Source organism: Pseudophryne corroboree, chromosome 2 (genome assembly GCF_028390025.1).
Source record: "Pseudophryne corroboree isolate aPseCor3 chromosome 2, aPseCor3.hap2, whole genome shotgun sequence".
Classification (NCBI taxonomy): domain Eukaryota; kingdom Metazoa; phylum Chordata; class Amphibia; order Anura; family Myobatrachidae; genus Pseudophryne; species Pseudophryne corroboree.
The window spans coordinates 729070510-729093407 of record NC_086445.1 but is presented as its reverse complement, the minus strand read 5'-3'; the positions used below and the strand labels follow the sequence as shown (position 1 = coordinate 729093407).

Here is a 22898-nt window from a genome sequence, read left to right as displayed (position 1 = left end):
GGCAAATATTCTCTGTAAAGCGCTGCGGAATATGTGTGCGCTATATAAATAACTGGTAATAAATAATAAATAAATATTAAGTTTGAGGTGGCGGGATGACATCCAAGATGAAACAGCAGAGAGGCATTCAGCAACCCGGCCCAATACAGATAGAGAGAGACAAATCAGGAGAGGATAGGTAGATTTGAGTATCATCTGCTTACAGGTGATACTGAAATCCAAAAGAGCTGATTAGTTTCCCAAGAGATGAGGTATAGATTGAGAAAAGCAGAGGACTAGGACTGAGCCCTGCGGTACTCCAACTGAAAGAGGTAGCGAAGAGGAGGTGGATTCAGAGAAACCGACACTGAAAGAATGATTAGATAGGTAGGATAGGAATCAAGAGAGGGCCGTGTCATGAAGACCTAGGGATTGCAGTGTTTGAATGAGAAGAGAGTGGTCAACAGTGTCAAAAAGCAGCAGAGAGATCTAGAAGAATAAGTAGTGAGTAATGGCCTTTAGACTTCGCAGTAACCAGATCATTCATTACTTTAGTCAGTGCAGTCTCTGTGGAGTGTTGGGAGCGAAAGCCTGATTGTTGTGGGTCCAATAAGTTGTATGAGTTAAGAAAGTGTGTGAGACGAGTGTAGGCAAGTTTCTCAAGTAACTTGGAGAGATTTGGGAGCTGAGAGATGGGACGGTAGTTTGAGAGAGAGTTAGGGTCAGAATTTTGTTTTTCCAGAATGGGAGTAATCACTGCATGCTTGAACAGTGAAGGAAAGATACCAGTAGAGAGAGAGAGAGATTACAGATGTTAGTTAAGGTTGGCATGAGCACAGGAGACACAGCTTTACTTATTTGTGAGGGTGTAAAATCAAGAGGAGATGTAGTAGAGTAGCAGGATGAGTAAAGTGTTGATACTTTATCTTCATTTGTGGGATCAAATAAAGAGAAAGTGCCAGAGGGTTCAGGTAGGGAATTGAGTAGGTCACTGATTGAGGAAGAGCATATACGTTTCAATGAATAGCCATAAAATGCCTGAAACGTTCAGTACCTGTAGTTCAGGTGTGAGCAGAAAGCTGGAGCATAGCCACATGTGGGAATGCTGAATGAAAGGTAATATACCAAAGAAAGTAACTAAATGTAAGACCGGTATAGTAGTCGATCAGGGCCGGCTCTACCATTAGGAAGCTGCCTAGGGGCGCCGCCACTATGTCCATAAAAAAATGAAGGCCGTCTTTCAGTTATATCTCCCAATATCGCCAATTTCAGGAGTGACAAAATGCTCTGTCCTTTTTCATATGAGCACTGGCAGGGAGAGTGTGTGTGTATGGGTTAACAAACACTAGCAATGTGTGTGTGTGTGTGTGTGTGTGTGTGTGTGTGTGTGTGTGTGTGTGTGTGTGTGTGTGTGTGTGTGTGTGTGTGTGTGTGTGTGTTAATGAGTGGCAGGATGTGTGTGTATGGCATATTATTTGGGGCTTTTTTATATAGTAAATTATGAATTGGGGGCACTGATGTGTGGCATATTATAAATTGGAGAGATTAGGGGCAGTGGGTGAAATGTTGCCTAGGGCGGCAAGAAATCTGCCCTGTAATCGATAACGGTATAATTAAATAAAAAAGTCAAAAGTAAACTAAACTATATACTGTATTTGCTACAAATTTTTCATTTGCTACTTGTTACTTATTATATATTAGCAGTTAGCTGCCCTTTATAGGAATATGGGACCTATTTATCATATCATATTTTCCATGGTCCCTCCATTTCCAACAGCAGACACAGCCCCTGTAGGTTTCTATGGGGACTGCTAAACTGTTGGATTGGCCCCAGCAAGTAATACCATCCGAACATGGCGTTAGCGGTTACATTTCGCAGATATTACCGCGGTCTGCCTGTTACGTGCATGCACAGTAGCGTAGTGGGCTCCCGAAGTAGAAGTAATGAATACAGTGATCCCTGCATTTATTTATTTTAATGTATTTGAGCTAAATCTAATTTCTTATTGCTGTGAAATTATAATTAATCGGGTCTAAAATCCAATTACTTAATAAGTATGACCCTATGTTCTTTTAATGTTATCGTTACCATGCACTTATGATACCTTTGGTACCAGTGACGTGCGGTGATGTCAACGTCTGGGGAGGCACTGGCTAGGATCAGAACCAGCATTTACAAACACGCAAGAACCCAGGTGCAGCAAATTATTTGAAACAAATTTTGGAGGAGTACAGAATACTGGAGTATGACAGGGGGCTCTGCCTACCCTGACTGCACATCACTGTTTAGTACATAACTTAAAAAAAAAAAAACACCACACAGACACACAAAACACCATCTTTAGTAATCAAACATGTAGTATGATAATAATAGACTGTCATTTTATGGTGAAGGAGACTTTACAGTCCAACTGTGCTCCCAGGCTCAGAATGCGACAAATCCTCTAATAATGGAAATTCAATTTCAGCAATAAAGGAAATTCAGATTTTTTAGCATATTTATCATCCATATGATATGATTTACCTGCTATAGCTGTTACACATTCTGGCTCGACTGCATGTCCGGACTCATCAATGAATACATGAGAGAAGTGGCCTGGTGGGAAGTTTGCAGATACAAGCCTGGAAAATACATTAGTCTTATGAGACCTTATAAGACCTTCTTAATGGCCAATTATAACTACCTGAGAAATCGGTGGCATAATTTGTCCTGATACCCATTCATAAAAACTCATGGACATTAACTGCTCAGGCATAAGGGAATTGCTACCATTTGTATCTGTCTGTACTATACTGTAATACATTACTAAAATAAAAAAATAAGAGAAAGCAGACATTTACCATGATACCTATTTGTCATCTAATTATTCTCACAGTTTATGTAAATCCATTTTGTACAGATGGAGCCTCCATTAACTTTGCTGGCTGAGGCGATAGTCGCGATCAGGCATACGCAGCGTGCCTGTGCGCAAGGAGGCTTGCCTAGTCGTAGGGAGGAGTACAGAGCATTTGGCGTTACCTTTGAGTGTAATACCTGTGATCATCCACCAGATGTCGCTTTTTAAAATCACCAATGCGCATGCTTGTGGTCTCCATTAAAATACAATACTGAACTACAGCGTAAGAACTATTTTACTGGTGCAGCTCATTACACTACAATATGCTACAGTATGTCATACAGTATATGCAGTACAGACACAAATAGTACAGTATATACAGACGCAAACCTAACATGATAAAGCCACAGTATAGTCCATTGACGTTAGGTATATGTGAGCGTCCAAGTCCCGCAGACAAATCGACAAATAAAAATAGTAGTGTATACAGACGCAAACGAACATGTTACCAGTATGGTCTATTGATGTTAGGGATATGCGAGCATCCAAATCCTGTAGTATTAAGTATAAAGGGAGAGATAAAAGCTCTACTACGGGTGTGCAGCCCTGGAATGTGGCTAGCGCAATAGCGCTGAGACACGCTCCATTGTGACTGCAGCCAGACATCACAGCCAGGGTTAGCTTTATTTGAGAGGCAGCTGGCACCTAACAGCATGTAGCTCATATATAGTCGCAATCAGCGTGATAGAGCTGAGACGCGCTGTAAGGGGGATACTGACGGGTGGTAACCAAAGGGTCAGAACACCCCATTAAACATTGGTGACTAACAATCCCTAATTATATATACTGTAGATACAGCAGACAGTAGTGTTTGGGTCCAGGTACATGTTAACAAGTTAATTACCAACAGCAGTATTGGCTGGAAAAAGGAACCCTGCACGCTGCCGCTCTTATTGATGGGACTATCTGTGCTTTAATGGGTAGGTGTGTGAGACTACCTTGAAAACACATACTGTTTATAGGAGATAGGAATCCCAACATATACTAATGTAATAACTGTAATTTGGGTATTATCACCAAAAATACGGGGACAATATAATTATTGAGACCAGCCATGTCAGATTACCCTTTATTATGAACGGTTAATAAAAAAATTGCACTTAAACACGAACCCACTGACACAAATAAGACACTGTGTTCTCTGATTATGTTTATTAGTAGTGACTAGATATTAATCAATATTGTAATAGTTATTGACAATAACCAATCAGGATTGCAATATATCAATCAGTGCAATCACTGCATACCATCCAACCATTTGTTTATCTGGAATAACAGTGATGCATGTCAGAGAAATGAGAGGTTTCAAAGTTTAGTGCACTTAAAATAAGATTTTACTTACCGATAAATCTATTTCTCGGAGTCCGTAGTGGATGCTGGGGTTCCTGAAAGGACCATGGGGAATAGCGGCTCCGCAGGAGACAGGGCACAAAAAGTAAAGCTTTTCCAGATCAGGTGGTGTGCACTGGCTCCTCCCCCTATGACCCTCCTCCAGACTCCAGTTAGGTACTGTGCCCGGACGAGCGTACACAATAAGGGAGGATTTTGAATCCCGGGTAAGACTCATACCAGCCACACCAATCACACCGTACAACCTGTGATCTAAACCCAGTTAACAGTATGATAACAGCGGAGCCTCTGAAAGATGGCTTCCTTCAACAATAACCCGAATTAGTTAACAATAACTATGTACAATTTATGCAGATAATCCGCACTTGGGATGGGCGCCCAGCATCCACTACGGACTCCGAGAAATAGATTTATCGGTAAGTAAAATCTTATTTTCTCTATCGTCCTAGTGGATGCTGGGGTTCCTGAAAGGACCATGGGGATTATACCAAAGCTCCCAAACGGGCGGGAGAGTGCGGATGACTCTGCAGCACCGAATGAGAGAACTCCAGGTCCTCCTTAGCCAGAGTATCAAATTTGTAAAATTTTACAAACGTGTACTCCCCTGACCACGTAGCTGCTCGGCAAAGTTGTAATGCCGAGACCCCTCGGGCAGCCGCCCAAGATGAGCCCACCTTCCTTGTGGAGTGGGCCTTTACAGATTTAGGCTGTGGCAGGCCTGCCACAGAATGTGCAAGTTGGATTGTGCTACAGATCCAACGAGCAATCGTCTGCTTAGACGCAGGAGCACCCATCTTGTTGGGTGCATACAATATAAACAACGAGTCAGATTTTCTGACTCCAGCTGTCCTTGCAATATATATTTTTAATGCTCTGACAACGTCCAGTAACTTGGAGTCCTCCAAGTCACTTGTAGCCGCAGGCACTACAATAGGCTGGTTCAGATGAAATGCTGACACCACCTTAGGGAGAAAATGCGGACGAGTCCGCAGTTCTGCCCTGTCCGAATGGAAAATCAGATATGGGCTTTTGTAAGATAAAGCTGCCAATTCTGATACTCTCCTGGCAGAAGCCAGGGCTAGAAGCATGGTCACTTTCCAAGTGAGATATTTCAAATCCACCTTATTTAGTGGTTCAAACCAATGAGATTTTAGAAAGTCCAAAACCACACTGAGATCCCACGGTGCCACTGGAGGCACCACAGGAGGCTGTATATGCAGCACTCCCTTAACAAAGGTCTGGACTTCAGGGACTGAAGCCAATTTTTTTTTTTTTTTTTTTTTTGAAAGAAAATCGACAGGGCCGAAATTTGAACCTTAATAGATCCCAATTTGAGACCCATAGACAATCCTGATTGCAGGAAATGTAGGAATCGACCCAGTTGAAATTCCTCCATCGGAGCACTCCGATCTTCGCACCACGCAACATATTTTCGCCAAATTCGGTGATAATGTTGCACGGTTACTTCCTTCCTTGCTTTAATCAAAGTAGGAATGACTTCTTCCGGCATGCCTTTTTCCTTTAGGATCCGGCGTTCAACCGCCATGCCGTCAAACGCAGCCGCGGTAAGTCTTGAAACAGACAGGGACCCTGCTGAAGCAAGTCCCTCCTTAGAGGTAGAGGCCACGGATCTTCCGTGATCATCTCTTGAAGTTCCGGGTACCAAGTCCTTCTTGGCCAATCCGGAACCACTAGTATCGTTCTTACGCCTCTTTGCCGTATAATTCTCAATACTTTTGGTATGAGAGGCAGAGGAGGAAACACATACACCGACTGGTACACCCAAGGCGTTACCAGCGCGTCCACAGCTATTGCCTGCGGATCTCTTGACCTGGCGCAATACCTGTCCAGTTTTTTGTTGAGGCGAGACGCCATCATGTCCACCATTGGTCTTTCCCAACGGGTTACCAGCATGTGGAAGACTTCTGGATGAAGTCCCCACTCTCCCGGGTGAAGATCGTGTCTGCTGAGGAAGTCTGCTTCCCAGTTGTCCACTCCCGGGATGAACACTGCTGACAGTGCTATCACATGATTCTCTGCCCAGCGAAGAATCCTTGCAGCTTCTGCCATTGCACTCCTGCTTCTTGTGCCGCCCTGTCTGTTCACATGGGCGACTGCCGTGATGTTGTCCGACTGGATCAACACCGGTTTTCCCTGAAGCAGAGGTTCTGCCTGGCTTAGAGCATTGTATATTGCTCTTAGTTCCAGAATGTTTATGTGAAGAGACGTTTCCAGACTCGTCCATACTCCCTGGAAGTTTCTTCCTTGTGTGACTGCTCCCCAGCCTCTCAGGCTGGCGTCCGTGGTCACCAGGATCCAATCCTGTATGCCGAATCTGCGGCCCTCCAATAGATGAGGACTCTGTAACCACCACAGAAGAGACACCCTTGTCCTTGGAGACAGGGTTATCCGTAGGTGCATCTGAAGATGCGACCCTGACCATTTGTCCAACAGATCCCTTTGGAAAATTCTTGCGTGGAATCTGCCGAATGGAATTGCTTCGTAAGAAGCCACCATTTTTCCCAGGACTCTTGTGCATTGATGTACAGACACCTTTCCTGGTTTTAGGAGGTTCCTGACAAGCTCGGATAACTCCTTGGCTTTTTCCTCCGGGAGAAAAAACTTTTTCTGAACAGTGTCCAGAATCATCCCTAGGAACAGCAGACGAGTTGTCGGCATTAACTGGGATTTTGGAATATTCAGAATCCACCCGTGCTGTTTTAGCACTTCTTGAGACAGTGCTAATCCCATCTCTAGCTGTTCTCTGGACCTCGCCCTTATTAGGAGATCGTCCAAGTATGGGATAATTAATATGCCTTTTCTTCGAAGAAGAATCATCATCTCGGCCATTACCTTTGTAAAGATCCGAGGTGCCGTGGACAATCCGAACGGCAGCGTCTGAAACTGATAGTGACAGTTTTGTACAACGAACCTGAGGTACCCCTGGTGTGAGGGGTAAATTGGAACGTGGAGATACGCATCCTTGATGTCCAAGGATACCATAAAGTCCCCCTCTTCCAGGTTCGCTATCACTGCTCTGAGTGACTCCATCTTGAACTTGAACTTCTTTATGTACAGGTTCAAGGACTTCAGATTTAGAATAGGCCTTACCGAGCCATCCGGCTTCGGTACCACAAAAAGAGTGGAATAATACCCCTTCCCTTGTTGTAGAAGAGGTACCTTGACTATCACCTGCTGAGAGTACAGCTTGTGAATGGCTTCCAAAACCGTCTCCCTTTCGGAGGGGGACGTTGGTAAAGCAGACTTCAGGAAACGGCGAGGTGGATCTGTCTCTAATTCCAACCTGTACCCTTGAGATATTATCTGCAGGATCCAGGGATCTACCTGCGAGTGAGCCCACTGCGCGCTGTAATTTTTGAGACGACCGCCCACCGTCCCCGAGTCCGCTTGAGAAGCCCCAGCGTCATGCTGAGGCTTTTGTAGAAGCCGGGGAGGGCTTCTGTTCCTGGGAAGGAGCTGCGTGTTGCTGTCTCTTCCCTCGACCTCTGCCTCGTGGCAGATATGAATAGCCCTTTGCTCTCTTATTTTTAAAGGAACGAAAGGGCTGCGGTTGAAAAGTCGGTGCCTTTTTCTGTTGGGGAGTGACTTGAGGTAGAAAGGTGGATTTCCCGGCTGTAGCCGTGGCCACCAAATCTGATAGACCGACTCCAAATAACTCCTCCCCTTTATACGGCAAAACTTCCATATGCCGTTTTGAATCCGCATCGCCTGTCCACTGTCGCGTCCATAAAGCTCTTCTGGCCGAAATGGACATAGCACTTACCCGTGATGCCAGTGTGCAGATATCCCTCTGTGCATCACGCATATAAAGAAATGCATCCTTTATTTGTTCTAACGACAGTAAAATATTGTCCCTGTCCAGGGTATCAATATTTTCAATCAGGGACTCTGACCAAACTACCCCAGCACTGCCCATCCAGGCAGTCGCTACAGCTGGTCGTAGTATAACACCTGCATGTGTGTATATACTTTTTTGGATATTTTCCATCCTCCTATCTGATGGATCTTTAAGTGCGGCCGTCTCAGGAGAGGGTAACGCCACTTGTTTAGATAAGCGTGTTAGCGCCTTGTCCACCCTAGGAGGTGTTTCCCAGCGCTCCCTAACCTCTGGCGGGAAAGGGTATAATGCCAATAATTTCTTTGAAATTATCAGCTTTTTATCAGGGGCAACCCACGCTTCATTACACACGTCTCTTCTGATTCAGGAAAAACTATAGGTAGTTTTTTCATACCCCACATAATACCCTGTTTAGTGGTACCTGTAGTATCAGCTAAATGTAACGCCTCCTTCATTGCCAAAATCATATAACGTGTGGCCCTACTGGAAAATACGGTTGAATCGTCACCGTCACCACTGGAGTCAGTGCCTGTGTCTGGGTCTGTGTCGACCGACTGAGGCAAAGGGCGTTTCACAGCCCCTGACGGTGTTTGAGTCGCCTGGACAGGCACTAATTGATTGTCCGGCCGCCTCATGTCGTCAAACGACTGCTTTAGCGTGTTGACACTATCCCGTAGTTCCATAAATAAAGGCATCCATTCTGGTGTCGACTCCCTAGGGGGTGACATCCTCATATTTGGCAATTGCTCCGCCTCCACACCAATATCGTCCTCATACATGTCGACACACACGTACCGACACACAGCAGACACACAGGGAATGCTCCTAACGAAGACAGGACCCACTAGCCCTTTGGGGAGACAGAGGGAGAGTTTGCCAGCACACACCAAAAGCGCTATATATATATCAGGGATAGCCTTATAATAAGTGCTCCCTTATAGCTGCTTTGTTATATCAAAATATCGCCATAAATTTGCCCCCCCCTCTCTGTTTTACCCTGTTTCTGTAGTGCAGTGCAGGGGAGAGACTTGGGAGCCGTCCTGACCAGCGGAGCTGTGAGAGGAAATGGCGCCGTGTGCTGAGGAGATAGGCCCCGCCCCTTTTCTGGCGGGCTCGTCTCCCGCTATTTAGAGAAATCAGGCAGGGGTTAAATATCTCCATATAGCCTCTAGGGGCTATATGTGAGGTATTTTTAGCCTTTATAGGTATTCATTTGCCTCCCAGGGCGCCCCCCTCCCAGCGCCCTGCACCCTCAGTGACTGCCGTGTGAAGTGTGCTGAGAGGAAAATGGCGCACAGCTGCAGTGCTGTGCGCTACCTTTAGAAGACTGCAGGAGTCTTCAGCCGCCGATTCTGGACCTCTTCTGACTTCAGCATCTGCAAGGGGGCCGGCGGCGCGGCTCCGGTGACCATCCAGGCTGTACCTGTGATCGTCCCTCTGGAGCTTGATGTCCAGTAGCCAAGAAGCCAATCCATCCTGCACGCAGGTGAGTTGACTCCTTCTCCCCTCAGTCCCTCGCTGCAGTGATCCTGTTGCCAGCTTTTAGGAATCACTGTAAAATAAAAAACCTAGCTAAACTTTTTCTAAGCAGCTCTTTAGGAGAGCCACCTAGATTGCACCCTTCTCGGCCGGGCACAAAAATCTAACTGGAGTCTGGAGGAGGGTCATAGGGGGAGGAGCCAGTGCACACCACCTGATCTGGAAAAGCTTTACTTTTTGTGCCCTGTCTCCTGCGGAGCCGCTATTCCCCATGGTCCTTTCAGGAACCCCAGCATCCACTAGGACGATAGAGAAATGGTTATATCTTTTACTCACAAATAATTGGTCTCACACCTAAACTATCAGATGTGCATGATCGAGCAGTGATGCGCACACTGCCAGCACTGAGTAATATAATTATACGGTATGTGAAACCTGTCCAATAAAACTAAGCCAAATTTAGACTTCGCATTTGTAATAGCTACAACCAACTCCTATTGATACAAATGTAACGAATAATTTAAGGAGCTCAGCGCAGCAAGTGATTGTTATATTATTTGAAACACTTGGAATAGCGTGACAGCAGTGACAACAGTGGTACAGCATTTTAATTCACAATTTATTTATTTGTTCACTTATAATATTTTTTTTTTCACTTGCACTATATTTCGCAAACCTCTTTAATGAAATTCATAAAAACGTACTCTGCTGTAAAGGCTACAGCGGCAAGTGTTATCTTTCTAAGTATAATGGGGAGAGATAAAAGCTCCTCCCTAAGTTCCTGGATACCAAAACACAGTGCTTAGCATCTCTGTACAGTATTTTCTATCTAGCCAGAAACCCTGCATCCCGTGCAAGCTGGGTGGACAACTGGAGGGGACCCGACACACGGTTTCTTGCCATTTCACATAAACTAGTGGTTGGTCTGCCCCGAAAGCCAAGAGTCTCCTCTTTTGTATGGTACTGGTCTCGAGTCTCTGGGACACTTAGAATCGGAGATATCAGGACGCAAAGTGGACCCATTTTCCCATAGACTACAACAGGCCCGTTAATTCAGACCCACCATGGATTCCGACGCTTGCCGTTAGCCTTGTGGGGGTCACAGAAACTTGGGGTTGATATCTTCTGGTAGCTAATCATGTCCCCTTTCATACCAACACAGTTCTGAGCCGATTGGACCCCCAGAACCGGATATATTAAGCTTAAAGCCCATTTTAATTGAATTTAATAGCTCACATAAACCGAATGTCAATGGACCACTGTTTTAACACATTCGTTTGAGTCTGTACACACTATTTTTATTTATTGGTTTCTTTTTTTGGGTCCTGACAGAGCATTAATATTGTCGACGTCTCTGAACTCCGCTGGTTAACCCCCCCCCCCCACACACACACACACACACACACACACCCTTCCCCCTCCCCTGAGAGACTGATGTTTTCAGACAAAAGAGGCTAGTTTACAGTCAATAAATTAGCAACATAGTACTGTATGCAAATGAAAGGCTACTATGTAAATGAAGATACTACAGTCGCTTTGGTTGGGGGAAAGGACTAGAGAGGGCCAGAGTGAATGTACATTAAACAGTACACTGTGCTACGGATTTGCATGTCAGACGCCCCGACTGTTAGTTATGGAAACAGGTCTTTTCCTGTGTGCATAATTCTACTGAATGCAAGGTTCTTAAATATATGAATGTTATGAATAAAATATATGAATGCTGTGACGAGACTTGGATGCTCATACTGCAGAACACGGTATTTAGTCACCACCTTCCCCCATCCCCATCCCACTTCTCCCCGGGAGCCTGCTCATTTCATAGACAGGGAGGAAGGTCAGGTTACAATAAATGTATAACACAGTACTGTATATAAATGAAAATCAGATAGAGACACGATTTCTTGTGTAAATGGTAGCAGTGATCCCTTCTCATACAGTACAACACAGATTCTCTAACGTTGAACTACAATACAGTGCTGTGTTGCTCAAACAGTTCGTTGTGTCAGGATACACTATATTTATTATGTCTACAGGACCTATTGCCACTGTGTATTTTAGCTAGGGTATTGAGACGCACCTTCAGCATTGCCCTGACTCTTACAAAACTGATGCAGTCGCTGGCTCCATAGCTGAGGGCTTCCAAGAGGCACAGGGTCATGGACGGCAGCCACTTTGTCAACTTGCTATGCAATTGAGTCTGATTTATCATAATGTGCACAGTGCTCACTTATCCCTATTGTTCCTGTGTAATATAACTAGGGTATTGAGACGTTCCCTCAGCATTGCCCTGGCTCTTGCAAAACTGATGCCGTTGCTGGCTCCATAGCCGAGGGCTTACATAACAGAAAACTGATAAAGTGTCAGGGAAAAAAAAACATGCACTGGAACTGTGGGAATCAAACCCGGGACTCTTAGCATGGGAAGCGGCATACTTTACCACTCGGGCATGACACCACATGATAAATAGACAAGCTCATGTGTAAATGTACTGTAAGCAGTGATCCCTCCCCTATTGGTGTTTGTGTATGCCATTACACGACTTGGACAAATCATATTGCAGAACACGGTACATACTTTTACGTCAGAGCTTGTACATCAATCCGCCGCTATTTGCTCTAAAGTACTGGATTAGTGGAGCATTAGCCACCCAGTGGTGGAGATGTGTATTGCATGCTGAGTATGTAGTAGTGCCTCAATGCGCCTGTCTGTGCATAAACTCAGCAACCTAAACTATTGCCTAGGTGCGACTAAACCTCAGTTTAGGTGGAGAAACGGCAAAGATAAGGGAGGCTCTATCTGTACATGGATCATTATGCTTTGTTTACACCCACATCCTGTGTGGTTTGAAAGAAAAAACACAAAAATCAAATGCCTCACCTGCCAGCCGTAACAAGAGTAGTGATGATCACACGATACTGGCTCAGCCCATCTTTATTTGGGTATTCATACTCCCCTGTTCTGCTGTTCCAGTTACAGCAAGGCTATGGAATAAAAAAACAAAACAAAAAAAATAAATAAGAATTTACTTACCGATAATTCTATTTCTCATAGTCCGTAGTGGATGCTGGGAACTCCGAAAGGACCATGGGGAATAGCGGCTCCGCAGGAGACTGGGCACAAAAGTAAAAGCTTTAGGACTACCTGGTGTGCACTGGCTCCTCCCCCCATGACCCTCCTCCAAGCCTCAGTTAGGATACTGTGCCCGGACGAGCGTACACAATAAGGAAGGATTTTGAATCCCGGGTAAGACTCATACCAGCCACACCAATCACACCGTACAACTTGTGATCTGAACCCAGTTAACAGCATGATAACAGAGGAGCCTCTGAAAAGATGGCTCACAACAATAATAACCCGATTTTTGTAACAATAACTATGTACAAGTATTGCAGACAATCCGCACTTGGGATGGGCGCCCAGCATCCACTACGGACTATGAGAAATAGAATTATCGGTAAGTAAATTCTTATTTTCTCTGACGTCCTAGTGGATGCTGGGAACTCCGAAAGGACCATGGGGATTATACCAAAGCTCCCAAACGGGCGGGAGAGTGCGGATGACTCTGCAGCACCGAATGAGAGAACTCCAGGTCCTCCTCAGCCAGGGTATCAAATTTGTAGAATTTAGCAAACGTGTTTGCCCCTGACCAAGTAGCTGCTCGGCAAAGTTGTAAAGCAGAGACCCCTCAGGCAGCCGCCCAAGATGAGCCCACTTTCCTTGTGGAATGGGCTTTTACAGATTTTGGCTGTGGCAGGCCTGCCACAGAATGTGCAAGCTGAATTGTACTACAAATCCAACGAGCAATAGTCTGCTTAGAAGCAGGAGCACCCAGCTTGTTGGGTGCATACAGGATAAACAGCGAGTCAGATTTTCTGACTCCAGCCGTCCTGGAAACATATATTTTCAGGGCCCTGACTACGTCCAGCAACTTGGAATCCTCTAAGTCCCTAGTAGCCGCAGGTACCACAATAGGCTGGTTTAAGTGAAACGCTGAAACCACCTTAGGGAGAAATTGAGGACGAGTCCTCAATTCTGCCCTGTCCGTATGAAAAATTAGGTAAGGGCTTTTATAGGATAAAGCCGCCAATTCTGAGACACGCCTGGCTGAAGCCAGGGCTAACAGCATTACCACTTTCCATGTGAGATATTTTAAGTCCACAGTGGTGAGTGGTTCAAACCAATGTGATTTTAGGAACCCCAAAACTACATTGAGATCCCAAGGTGCCACTGGAGGCACAAAAGGAGGCTGTATATGCAGTACCCCCTTGACAAACGTCTGAACTTCAGGAACTGAAGCTAGTTCTTTCTGGAAGAAAATCGACAGGGCCGAAATTTGAACCTTAATGGACCCTAATTTTAGGCCCATAGACAGTCCTGTTTGCAGGAAATGCAGGAAACGACCCAGTTGAAATTCCTCTGTAGGGGCCTTCCTGGCCTCACACCACGCAACATATTTACGCCAAATACGGTGATAATGTTGCACAGTTACATCCTTCCTGGCTTTGATCAGGGTAGGGATGACTTCATCCGGAATGCCTTTTTCCTTCAGGATCCGGCGTTCAACCGCCATGCCGTCAAACGCAGCCACGGTAAGTCTTGGAACAGACAGGGTCCCTGCTGGAGCAGGTCCTTTCTTAGAGGTAGAGGCCACGGGTCCTCCGTGAGCATCTCTTGAAGTTCCGGGTACCAAGTCCTTCTTGGCCAATCCGGAGCCACGAGTATAGTCCTTACTCCTCTCCTTCTTATGATTCTCAGTACCTTGGGTATGAGAGGCAGAGGAGGGAACACATACACTGACTGGTACACCCACGGTGTTACCAGAGCGTCCACAGCTATTGCCTGAGGGTCCCTTGACCTGGCGCAATATCTGTCTAGTTTTTTGTTGAGGCGGGACGCCATCATGTCCACCTTTGGTTTTTCCCAACGGTTCACAATCATGTGGAAGACTTCTGGGTGAAGTCCCCACTCCCCCGGGTGGAGGTCGTGTCTGCTGAGGAAGTCTGCTTCCCAGTTGTCCACTCCCGGAATGAACACTGCTGACAGTGCTATCACATGATTTTCCGCCCAGCGAAGAATCCTTGCAACTTCCGTCATTGCCCTCCTGCTTCTTGTGCCGCCCTGTCTGTTTACGTGGGCGACTGCCGTGATGTTGTCCGACTGGATCAACACCGGCTGACCCTGAAGCAGAGGCCTTGCTTGACTTAGGGCATTGTAAATGGCCCTTAGTTCCAGGATATTTATGTGAAATGACGTTTCCATGCTTGACCACAAGCCCTGGAAATTTCTTCCCTGTGTGACTGCTCCCCAGCCTCTCAGGCTGGCATCCGTGGTCACCAGGACCCAGTCCTGAATGCCGAATCTGCGGCCCTCTAGAAGATGAGCACTCTGCAACCACCACAGGAGAGACACCCTTGTCCTTGGAGACAGGGTTATCCGCTGATGCATCTGAAGATGCGATCCGGACCATTTGTCCAGCAGATCCCACTGAAAAGTTCTTGCGTGGAATCTGCCGAATGGAATCGCTTCGTAAGAAGCCACCATTTTTCCCAGGACCCTTGTGCATTGATGCACTGACACTTGGCCTGGTTTTAGGAGGTTCCTGACTAGCTCGGATAACTCCCTGGCTTTCTCCTCCGGGAGAAACACCTTTTTCTGGACTGTGTCCAGAATCATCCCTAGGAACAGCAGACGTGTCGTCGGAATCAGCTGCGATTTTGGAATATTTAGAATCCACCCGTGCTGTCGTAGTACTACTTGAGATAGTGCTACTCCGACCTCTAGCTGTTCCCTGGACCTTGCCCTTATCAGGAGATCGTCCAAGTAAGGGATAATTAAGACGCCTTTTCTTCGAAGAAGAATCATCATTTCGGCCATTACCTTGGTAAAGACCCGGGGTGCCGTGGACAATCCAAACGGCAGCGTCTGAAACTGATAGTGACAGTTCTGTTCCACAAACCTGAGGTACCCTTGGTGAGAAGGGCAAATTGGGACATGGAGGTAAGCATCCTTGATGTCCAGAGACACCATATAGTCCCCCTTCTTCCAGGTTCGCTATCACTGCTCTGAGTGACTCCATCTTGAATTTGAACCTTTGTATGTAAGTGTTCAAGGATTTCAGATTTAAAATAGGTCTCACCGAGCCGTCCGGCTTCGGTACCACAAACAGCGTGGAATAATACCCCTTTCCCTGTTGTAGGAGGGGTACCTTGATTATCACCTGCTGGGAATACAGCTTGTGAATGGCTTCCAATACCGCCTCCCTGTCGGAGGGAGACGTTGGTAAAGCAGACTTCAGGAACCGGCGAGGGGGAGACGTCTCGAATTCCAATTTGTACCCCTGAGATACTACCTGCAGGATCCAGGGGTCCACTTGCGAGTGAGCCCACTGCGCGCTGAAATTCTTGAGACGGGCCCCCACTATGCCTGAGTCCACTTGTAAGGCCCCAGCGTCATGCTGAGGACTTGGCAGAAGCGGGGGAGGGCTTCTGTTCCTGGAAAGAGGCTGCCTGCTGCAGTCTTTTTCCCCTCCCTCTGCCCCGGGGCAGATATGAGTGGCCTTTTGCCCGCTTGCCCTTATGGGGACGAAAGGACTGAGCCTGAAAAGACGGTGTCTTTTTCTGCTGAGAGGTGACCTGGGGTAAAAAGGTGGATTTCCCAGCCGTTGCCGTGGCCACCAGCTCCGATAGACCGACCCCAAATAACTCCTCCCCTTTATACGGCAATACTTCCATATGCCGTTTGGAATCCGCATCACCTAACCACTGTCGCGTCCATAACCCTCTTCTGGCAGAAATGGACAGTGCACTTACTCTTGATGCCAGAGTGCAAATATCCCTCTGTGCATCTCGCATATATAGAAATGCATCCTTTAAATGCTCTATAGTCAATAATATACTGTCCCTGTCCAGGGTATCAATATTTTCAGTCAGGGAATCCGACCAAGCCACCCCAGCACTGCACATCCAGGCTGAGGCGATTGCTGGTCGCAGTATAATACCAGTATGTGTGTATATACTTTTTAGGATATTTTCCAGCTTCCTATCAGCTGGTTCCTTGAGGGCGGCCGTATCAGGAGACGGTAACGCCACTTGTTTTGATAAGCGTGTGAGCGCCTTATCTACCCTAGGGGGTGTTTCCCAACGCGCCCTAACCTCTGGCGGGAAAGGGTATAATGCCAATAATTTTTTAGAAATTAGCAGTTTTTTATCGGGGGAAACCCACGCTTCATCACACACCTCATTTAATTCATCTGATTCAGGAAAAACTACGGGTAGTTTTTTCACACCCCACATAATACCCTTTTTTGTGGTACTTGTAGTATCAGAAATGTTCAAAACCTCCTTCATTGCCGTGATCATGTAACGTGTGGCCCTACTGGAAAATACGTTTGTTTCCTCACCGTCGACACTGGAGTCAGTGTCCGTGTCTGGGTCTGTGTCGACCATCTGAGGTAACGGGCGCTTTAGAGCCCCTGACGGTGTTTGAGACGCCTGTACAGGTAATAACTGATTTGCCGGCTGTCTCATGTCGTCAACAGTCTTTTGTAAAGTGCTGACGCTATCACGTAATTCCTTCCATAAGACCATCCAGTCAGGTGTCGACTCCCTAGGGGGTGACATCACTATAACAGGCAATTGCTCCGCCTCCATACCATTTTCCTCCTCATACATGTCGACACAACGTACCGACACACAGCACACACACAGGGAATGCTCTGATAGAGGACAGGACCCCACTAGCCCTTTGGGGAGACAGAGGGAGAGTTTGCCAGCACACACCAGAGCGCTATATATATATATACACACACAGGGATAACCTTATATAAGTCTTTTTCCCTTATATAGCTGCTGTATTGATGTATCTGCCAAATTAGTGCCCCCCCTCTCTTGTTTTACCCTGTTTCTGTAGTGCAGGACTGCAGGGGAGAGTCAGGAAGCTTCTCTCCAACGGAGCTGTGAGGGAAAATGGCGCCAGTGTGCTGAGGAGATAGGCTCCGCCCCCTTCTCGGCGGCCTTTCTCCCGCTTTTTTAAGGAAAAACTGGCAGGGGTTAAATGCATCCATATAGCCCAGGAGCTATATGTGATGTATTTTTTTGCCATCTAAGGTGTTTTTATTGCGTCTCAGGGCGCCCCCCCCCCCAGCGCCCTGCACCCTCAGTGACCGGAGTGTGAAGTGTGCTGAGAGCAATGGCGCACAGCTGCGGTGCTGTGCGCTACCTTATTGAAGACAGGACGTCTTCTGCCGCCGATTTCCCGGACCTCTTCTGTCTTCTGGCTCTGTAAGGGGGCCGGCGGCGCGGCTCTGGGACCCATCCATGGCTGGACCTGTGATCGTCCCTCTGGAGCTAATGTCCAGTAGCCTAAGAAGCCCAATCCACTCTGCACGCAGGTGAGTTCGCTTCTTCTCCCCTTAGTCCCTCGGTGCAGTGAACCTGTTGCCAGCAGGATTCACTGAAAATAAAAAACCTATACTTAAACTTTTTCACTAAGCAGCTCAGGAGAGCCACCTAGTGTGCACCCTTCTCGTTCGGGCACAAAAATCTAACTGAGGCTTGGAGGAGGGTCATGGGGGGAGGAGCCAGTGCACACCAGGTAGTCCTAAAGCTTTTACTTTTGTGCCCAGTCTCCTGCGGAGCCGCTATTCCCCATGGTCCTTTCGGAGTTCCCAGCATCCACTAGGACGTCAGAGAAACAGGAATTTAATACCTACCTACCTACCGGTAATTTCTTTTCTCGTAGTCCGTAGGGGATACTGGGATTTTCTTAGTACCATGGGGTATAGATGGGGTCTATTGGAGCCTGGCACTTTAAAAATTCATCAGCGTGTGATGGCTCCTCCCCTCTATGCCCCTCCTGCAGACTCAGTCTAGGAAAACTGTGCACTAGGAGACGGACATACTTTGAGAGAAGGAAAATAGACCAGAAAAAGTGGTGAGAACCAAACCAGCACACAACACAATAAGTGCATAGCCATGCTAACCACAACTTGAAACAAGGGACAGCAACAGTAGACCAAAACAGTAAACACACAAGAACTTTTGCAGGAAAACAAACAAAGCTCAGAGACGACCACCCAGTATCCCCTACGGACTACAAGAAAAGGAATCACCGGTAGGTTTAAAATTCCTATTTTCTCTAATGTCCTAGGAGATACTAGGATGGTCTTCGTGCCATGGGGAAGTCCCAAAGCTACCAGACTGGGTGGGAGAGTGCCGAGACCCCTGCAAACCCGAGTGACCAAACTGAAGGTCCTCTTAAGCCAAGGTATCGAACTTGTAAAAACTTTACAAACGTGTTTGAACAAGACCAAGTAGCTGCTCAGCACAACTACAGTATAAAGCCGAGACACCACGGGCAGCCGCCCATGAAGAACCCACCGACCTTGTGGAGTCGGCCTGAACAGATCTCAGCAGCGGCAAGGCTGCCGAAGAGTAAGCCTGTTGGATGGTCAGACAGATCCAACGAGCAATGGACTGCTTTGAAGCAGGACAATCAATTTTGGTAGAGTCATAGAAAACAAAAAGCGAGTTAGATTTCCTGTGACGGGCCGTCCTCTTGACATAAATCTTTAAAGCCCGAACCATGTCCAGGGACTTCGGCGTAACGGACGTGTCAGACACCACGGGAACCACTATCGGCTGATGTGAAATGCAAACACCACTTTAGGCAAAAACTGCGGGTGAGTCCTGAGCTCAGCTCTATCCTCATGGAACACCAGATAAGGCACCCAATTCTGATACACGCCTTGCAGAGGCCAAGGCCAATAACACAGTCTTCCAAGTCAAATACTTCATGTACACCCTACAGTAAGTAATGGTTCAAACAATTCCGATTGGAGAAAGGTCAGGACCAAATTGAGATCCTACGGAGCCGTGGGAGGCACAAAGCGCGGGTGAATACGAAGGCCCCCCATCAAAAACGTCTGGACCTCTGGGATCACAGCCAACTGCCTTTAGAAGAAGATAGGATAAGGCCGAGACCTGAACTTTAATGGAGCCTTACCGTAGGCCCATATCCAAACCTATATTCTGTCTGTGGACTGACTGATGGTGCATTAGGTGATCCTTAAAAAAAGTGCCACATTGTGCTTTAACATCAGCAGTGTTACATATATTGTGTGTGTATATATATATATATATATATATATATATATACACATACATACATGCATAACCCAGTGCTGAAGCCGCGCCTCCACCCTCCTGCCGTGAACATCTCAGCTTTGCTTGCATACTGCCATCAGGCTACCTCCCACTTGCCTGCACCTCTTGTCATCTGTCTGTCGCCCCTCCCCATTAGATTGTTAGCTCTTCAGAGCAGGGCCCTCTTTCCTCTTGTTATCTAAGCCCTCGTCTCAACACATTTCACTCACAGCTCTTCCCTACTCAACGACCATCTTTATCCTGCTAGTAAAGGCTCATCTCCATCTATGGCCACCAGCCTCCAGTAGTACGATGATCACTCCCTCGACACTTACATCTTAGCTGAGTTATGTCTTGAGAATGTGTGGTGCTCTGTTACCTGTACTCTATTTCTGTTATTTATTTACTGTAATGCAATGTTTTGTCCCCTGTACTGTCCTTTGTACGGCGCTGCGAAACACATGTGGCGCCTTATAAATAAAATGTAATAATAATAATAATATATATATATATATATATATATATTACACACACACACACACGCGCATTAATTAAAAAATGTATATTATTAATAAATTGTCTGAGACAAATATATACATTTTTTACTTAAGCGCTCTGTGACTTTTTGTCATTTTTTAGTTTGATTACGAGTACCACAGAATACTCATTTGGGAGCTGCTAAAATTTAAAGGCCGATAAGATTTGCACCAATTTGTTTTGTTTAACAGAGCGCCTGATATGGCAATTATATCATTGTATAATTGTCACATGTTGTTCCATATCCAAACCTGCCTGCAGGAAGAGTAAGAACCGGCCAAGATGAAAATCTACAGTAGAATACTGTTGACCCTCACACCAAGAAACATATTTCTTCCATATGCGGTGGTAATGAGGCCTGGAGATTACCCACGAGATAACCTTGTAGGGAAGCTCTTTCCTGGCTAAAATCTCCCTTTCAACCTCCATGCAGTCAAACGAAGCCGCGGTAAGTCTGGATAGATGAACATGAAATAGAAGGGCCGGGGTAAGCCCGTCCACCTGGAGGAGCCGCAGACAGCAGATGGGTGGACTTACCAGCTGTTGCTTGTGAAATCCACTTGTTTAGTTCTTCACCAAACAGAGCCTCCCCCGTGAAGGGAAGATTCCCCTTTTGCGAGCCGACACAATCATAGCCGTGGCACATGAATTGATTAGGCCATTCTCCTTGATTGCCTCACTCATGATGTTAGCAGAATCCTGAATATGCTGTAGGAGCATCAGAAGTTAATACTGAGGCATAGTGTCAACACCCTCTGACATTACCAGACCATTTAACAATGGCCCTAGAGATCCAACCACAAGCAATGGTGAGTCTTTGAGACTACACTCAAATCCATTTACACTGCAGTGGGAGTCGTACAATCTTACGATCAGCAGGGTCTTTTAAGGAGATAGCACCAGGTACAGGCAGTACAATTTTACATGACAGCCTGGACACTGAGTTATCCACAACTGGAGGATTCTCCCACACCTTCCTATCCTCAGGGGGGAAGGGGAAGGAGGTTAGCAACAGCTTAGGGGTTTGAAATTTCGTGTCAGGATTAACCCACGTCTCGTTAAAAAGTGTGTTTAATTCCTTAGAGACAGGGAAGGTGGTAGTAGACTTTTGTTTTACATTAAACAATTGCTCATCAGGATCTGCCTCTATCAGGAATGTTCAGGACCTCCCTAATAGAACCTCTTGAAGGGTTAATGGTCTAATCTAAGACCCACAATGCAAGCAGACTAGTGCCAGCCAGTGTTGCCTGAAAATAACAAACTAAAATAAAGTTTTTGAAGAAAGCTCTCTGGAGCTCCTTGGGCACATTTTTCTAAACTGAGTCTGCAGGAGGGGAATAGAGGGGAGGAGACAGCACACTCTGAAGAATTTTTAAAGTGTCAGACTCCAATGGACCCCATGGTACTAAGACCATCCCAGTATCCCCTAGGACATACATATATTTTATCTCCACCCCCCCCCCCCTCCCCACATCCCCCCCACCCAACTTAACATTTTTCATATACAAAAATGCTTTATTCAATGGGGTGAAACCAAACCCAAAAGCCAATTTTTGCCATTTCTCAGTGACTTAGTAAAAAAATGAATCGGCAAGACTCTGTATCCCAAATACTTCTGATAAAAGAGAGGACTTTTTAATTATACTTTGTTGCACTTTATACAACTTGCTCACTATAGCTTTGTCTATCAAAAGAAGGAAAAAAGGTTCCAAACAGCATCACTTCTTAACAGTATGCTTAAATGATGTACTCCTACAAATATCAAAATAAATATGGCAGTTGTTACCCTTCAATATACAGCTCACTTAATACCTACTGATGTGTCCTCTCTCATTGTTGCTACAGTCACTTTAAACAGCCCTAGTCGCACCTGGTCATGAGTGCATTTACTAATGCCGGGCGTCCTTGTGCATTTTTTCCCCACAAAAGTGTATCTTATTCGAATAGCAATGTGAATTAGACGCACATGCAGACTCTGCTGAATAAAGTGATATGCACCATTCCTATATTCTGTGTGTGACTGCGGATGCATCTCTATATGAAATGCTAGGTTAGTGTTCCCCAGAAAACACTAACATAGCACATCCTATGCAGATGTAGCCACAGTCGCACACAGAATAAAGGCATGGTGCATATCACTTTAATCAGTGGAGTCGACTTGTGAATCTTATTCATAAAGCAAATGTGAATAAAATGTATTTAAAAACAAAACAAAAAACCCACACCCAATGTTAGAAGAGTTGCAGAGGAACTGCTGGCTCACCAAGACCAGGCATCTCGCAGTGCATGGAGTATTGAGGCCAGATGTATGAGGCCACATCTGCATTAGTATAGTAAGAAAAGACTTGGAGACTACAATTTGAATAACTGTTTCTAGGAACATACTTGAGCCAGCTGCCACTCGTTACACTGTGTGCCACTCTACACTGCTTGTCCTGAGGAGAAGGGACCTGTGGTGTGCCCTTATCCTCCATGGTAGATGTGGTGGCAACTATAGGAGGCCTGACATCTGAACAAACAAGGCTGCTACAGTTTGTTAAACCCGTTATAGCCGCTTTGCTTAATAGCAACTATAATTAAATAAAAGCTTGTTATGTGTAGAGTAGTAACACTGCTATGTGAAGCCATTATGTCAGTATGAAAACTTGCATTACA

The 22898-nt window shown here is 46.0% G+C and overlaps 1 protein-coding gene across 3 annotated transcripts in view; it reads right to left on the bottom strand.

The window, feature by feature from the left end:
- The window catches only part of MOV10 (Mov10 RNA helicase), a 439448-nt gene that overhangs the window by 87433 nt on the left and 329117 nt on the right, over window positions 1-22898 (bottom strand). For all 3 annotated transcript variants that reach the window (XM_063955381.1, XM_063955382.1, XM_063955383.1), the window contains 2 exons: window positions 12442-12545; window positions 2504-2601 (listed from right to left, as the gene is read on the bottom strand). In XM_063955381.1, coding sequence (XP_063811451.1) covers window positions 2504-2601; window positions 12442-12545 — 202 coding nt within the window. The remainder of the gene's footprint in view (window positions 1-2503; window positions 2602-12441; window positions 12546-22898) is intronic.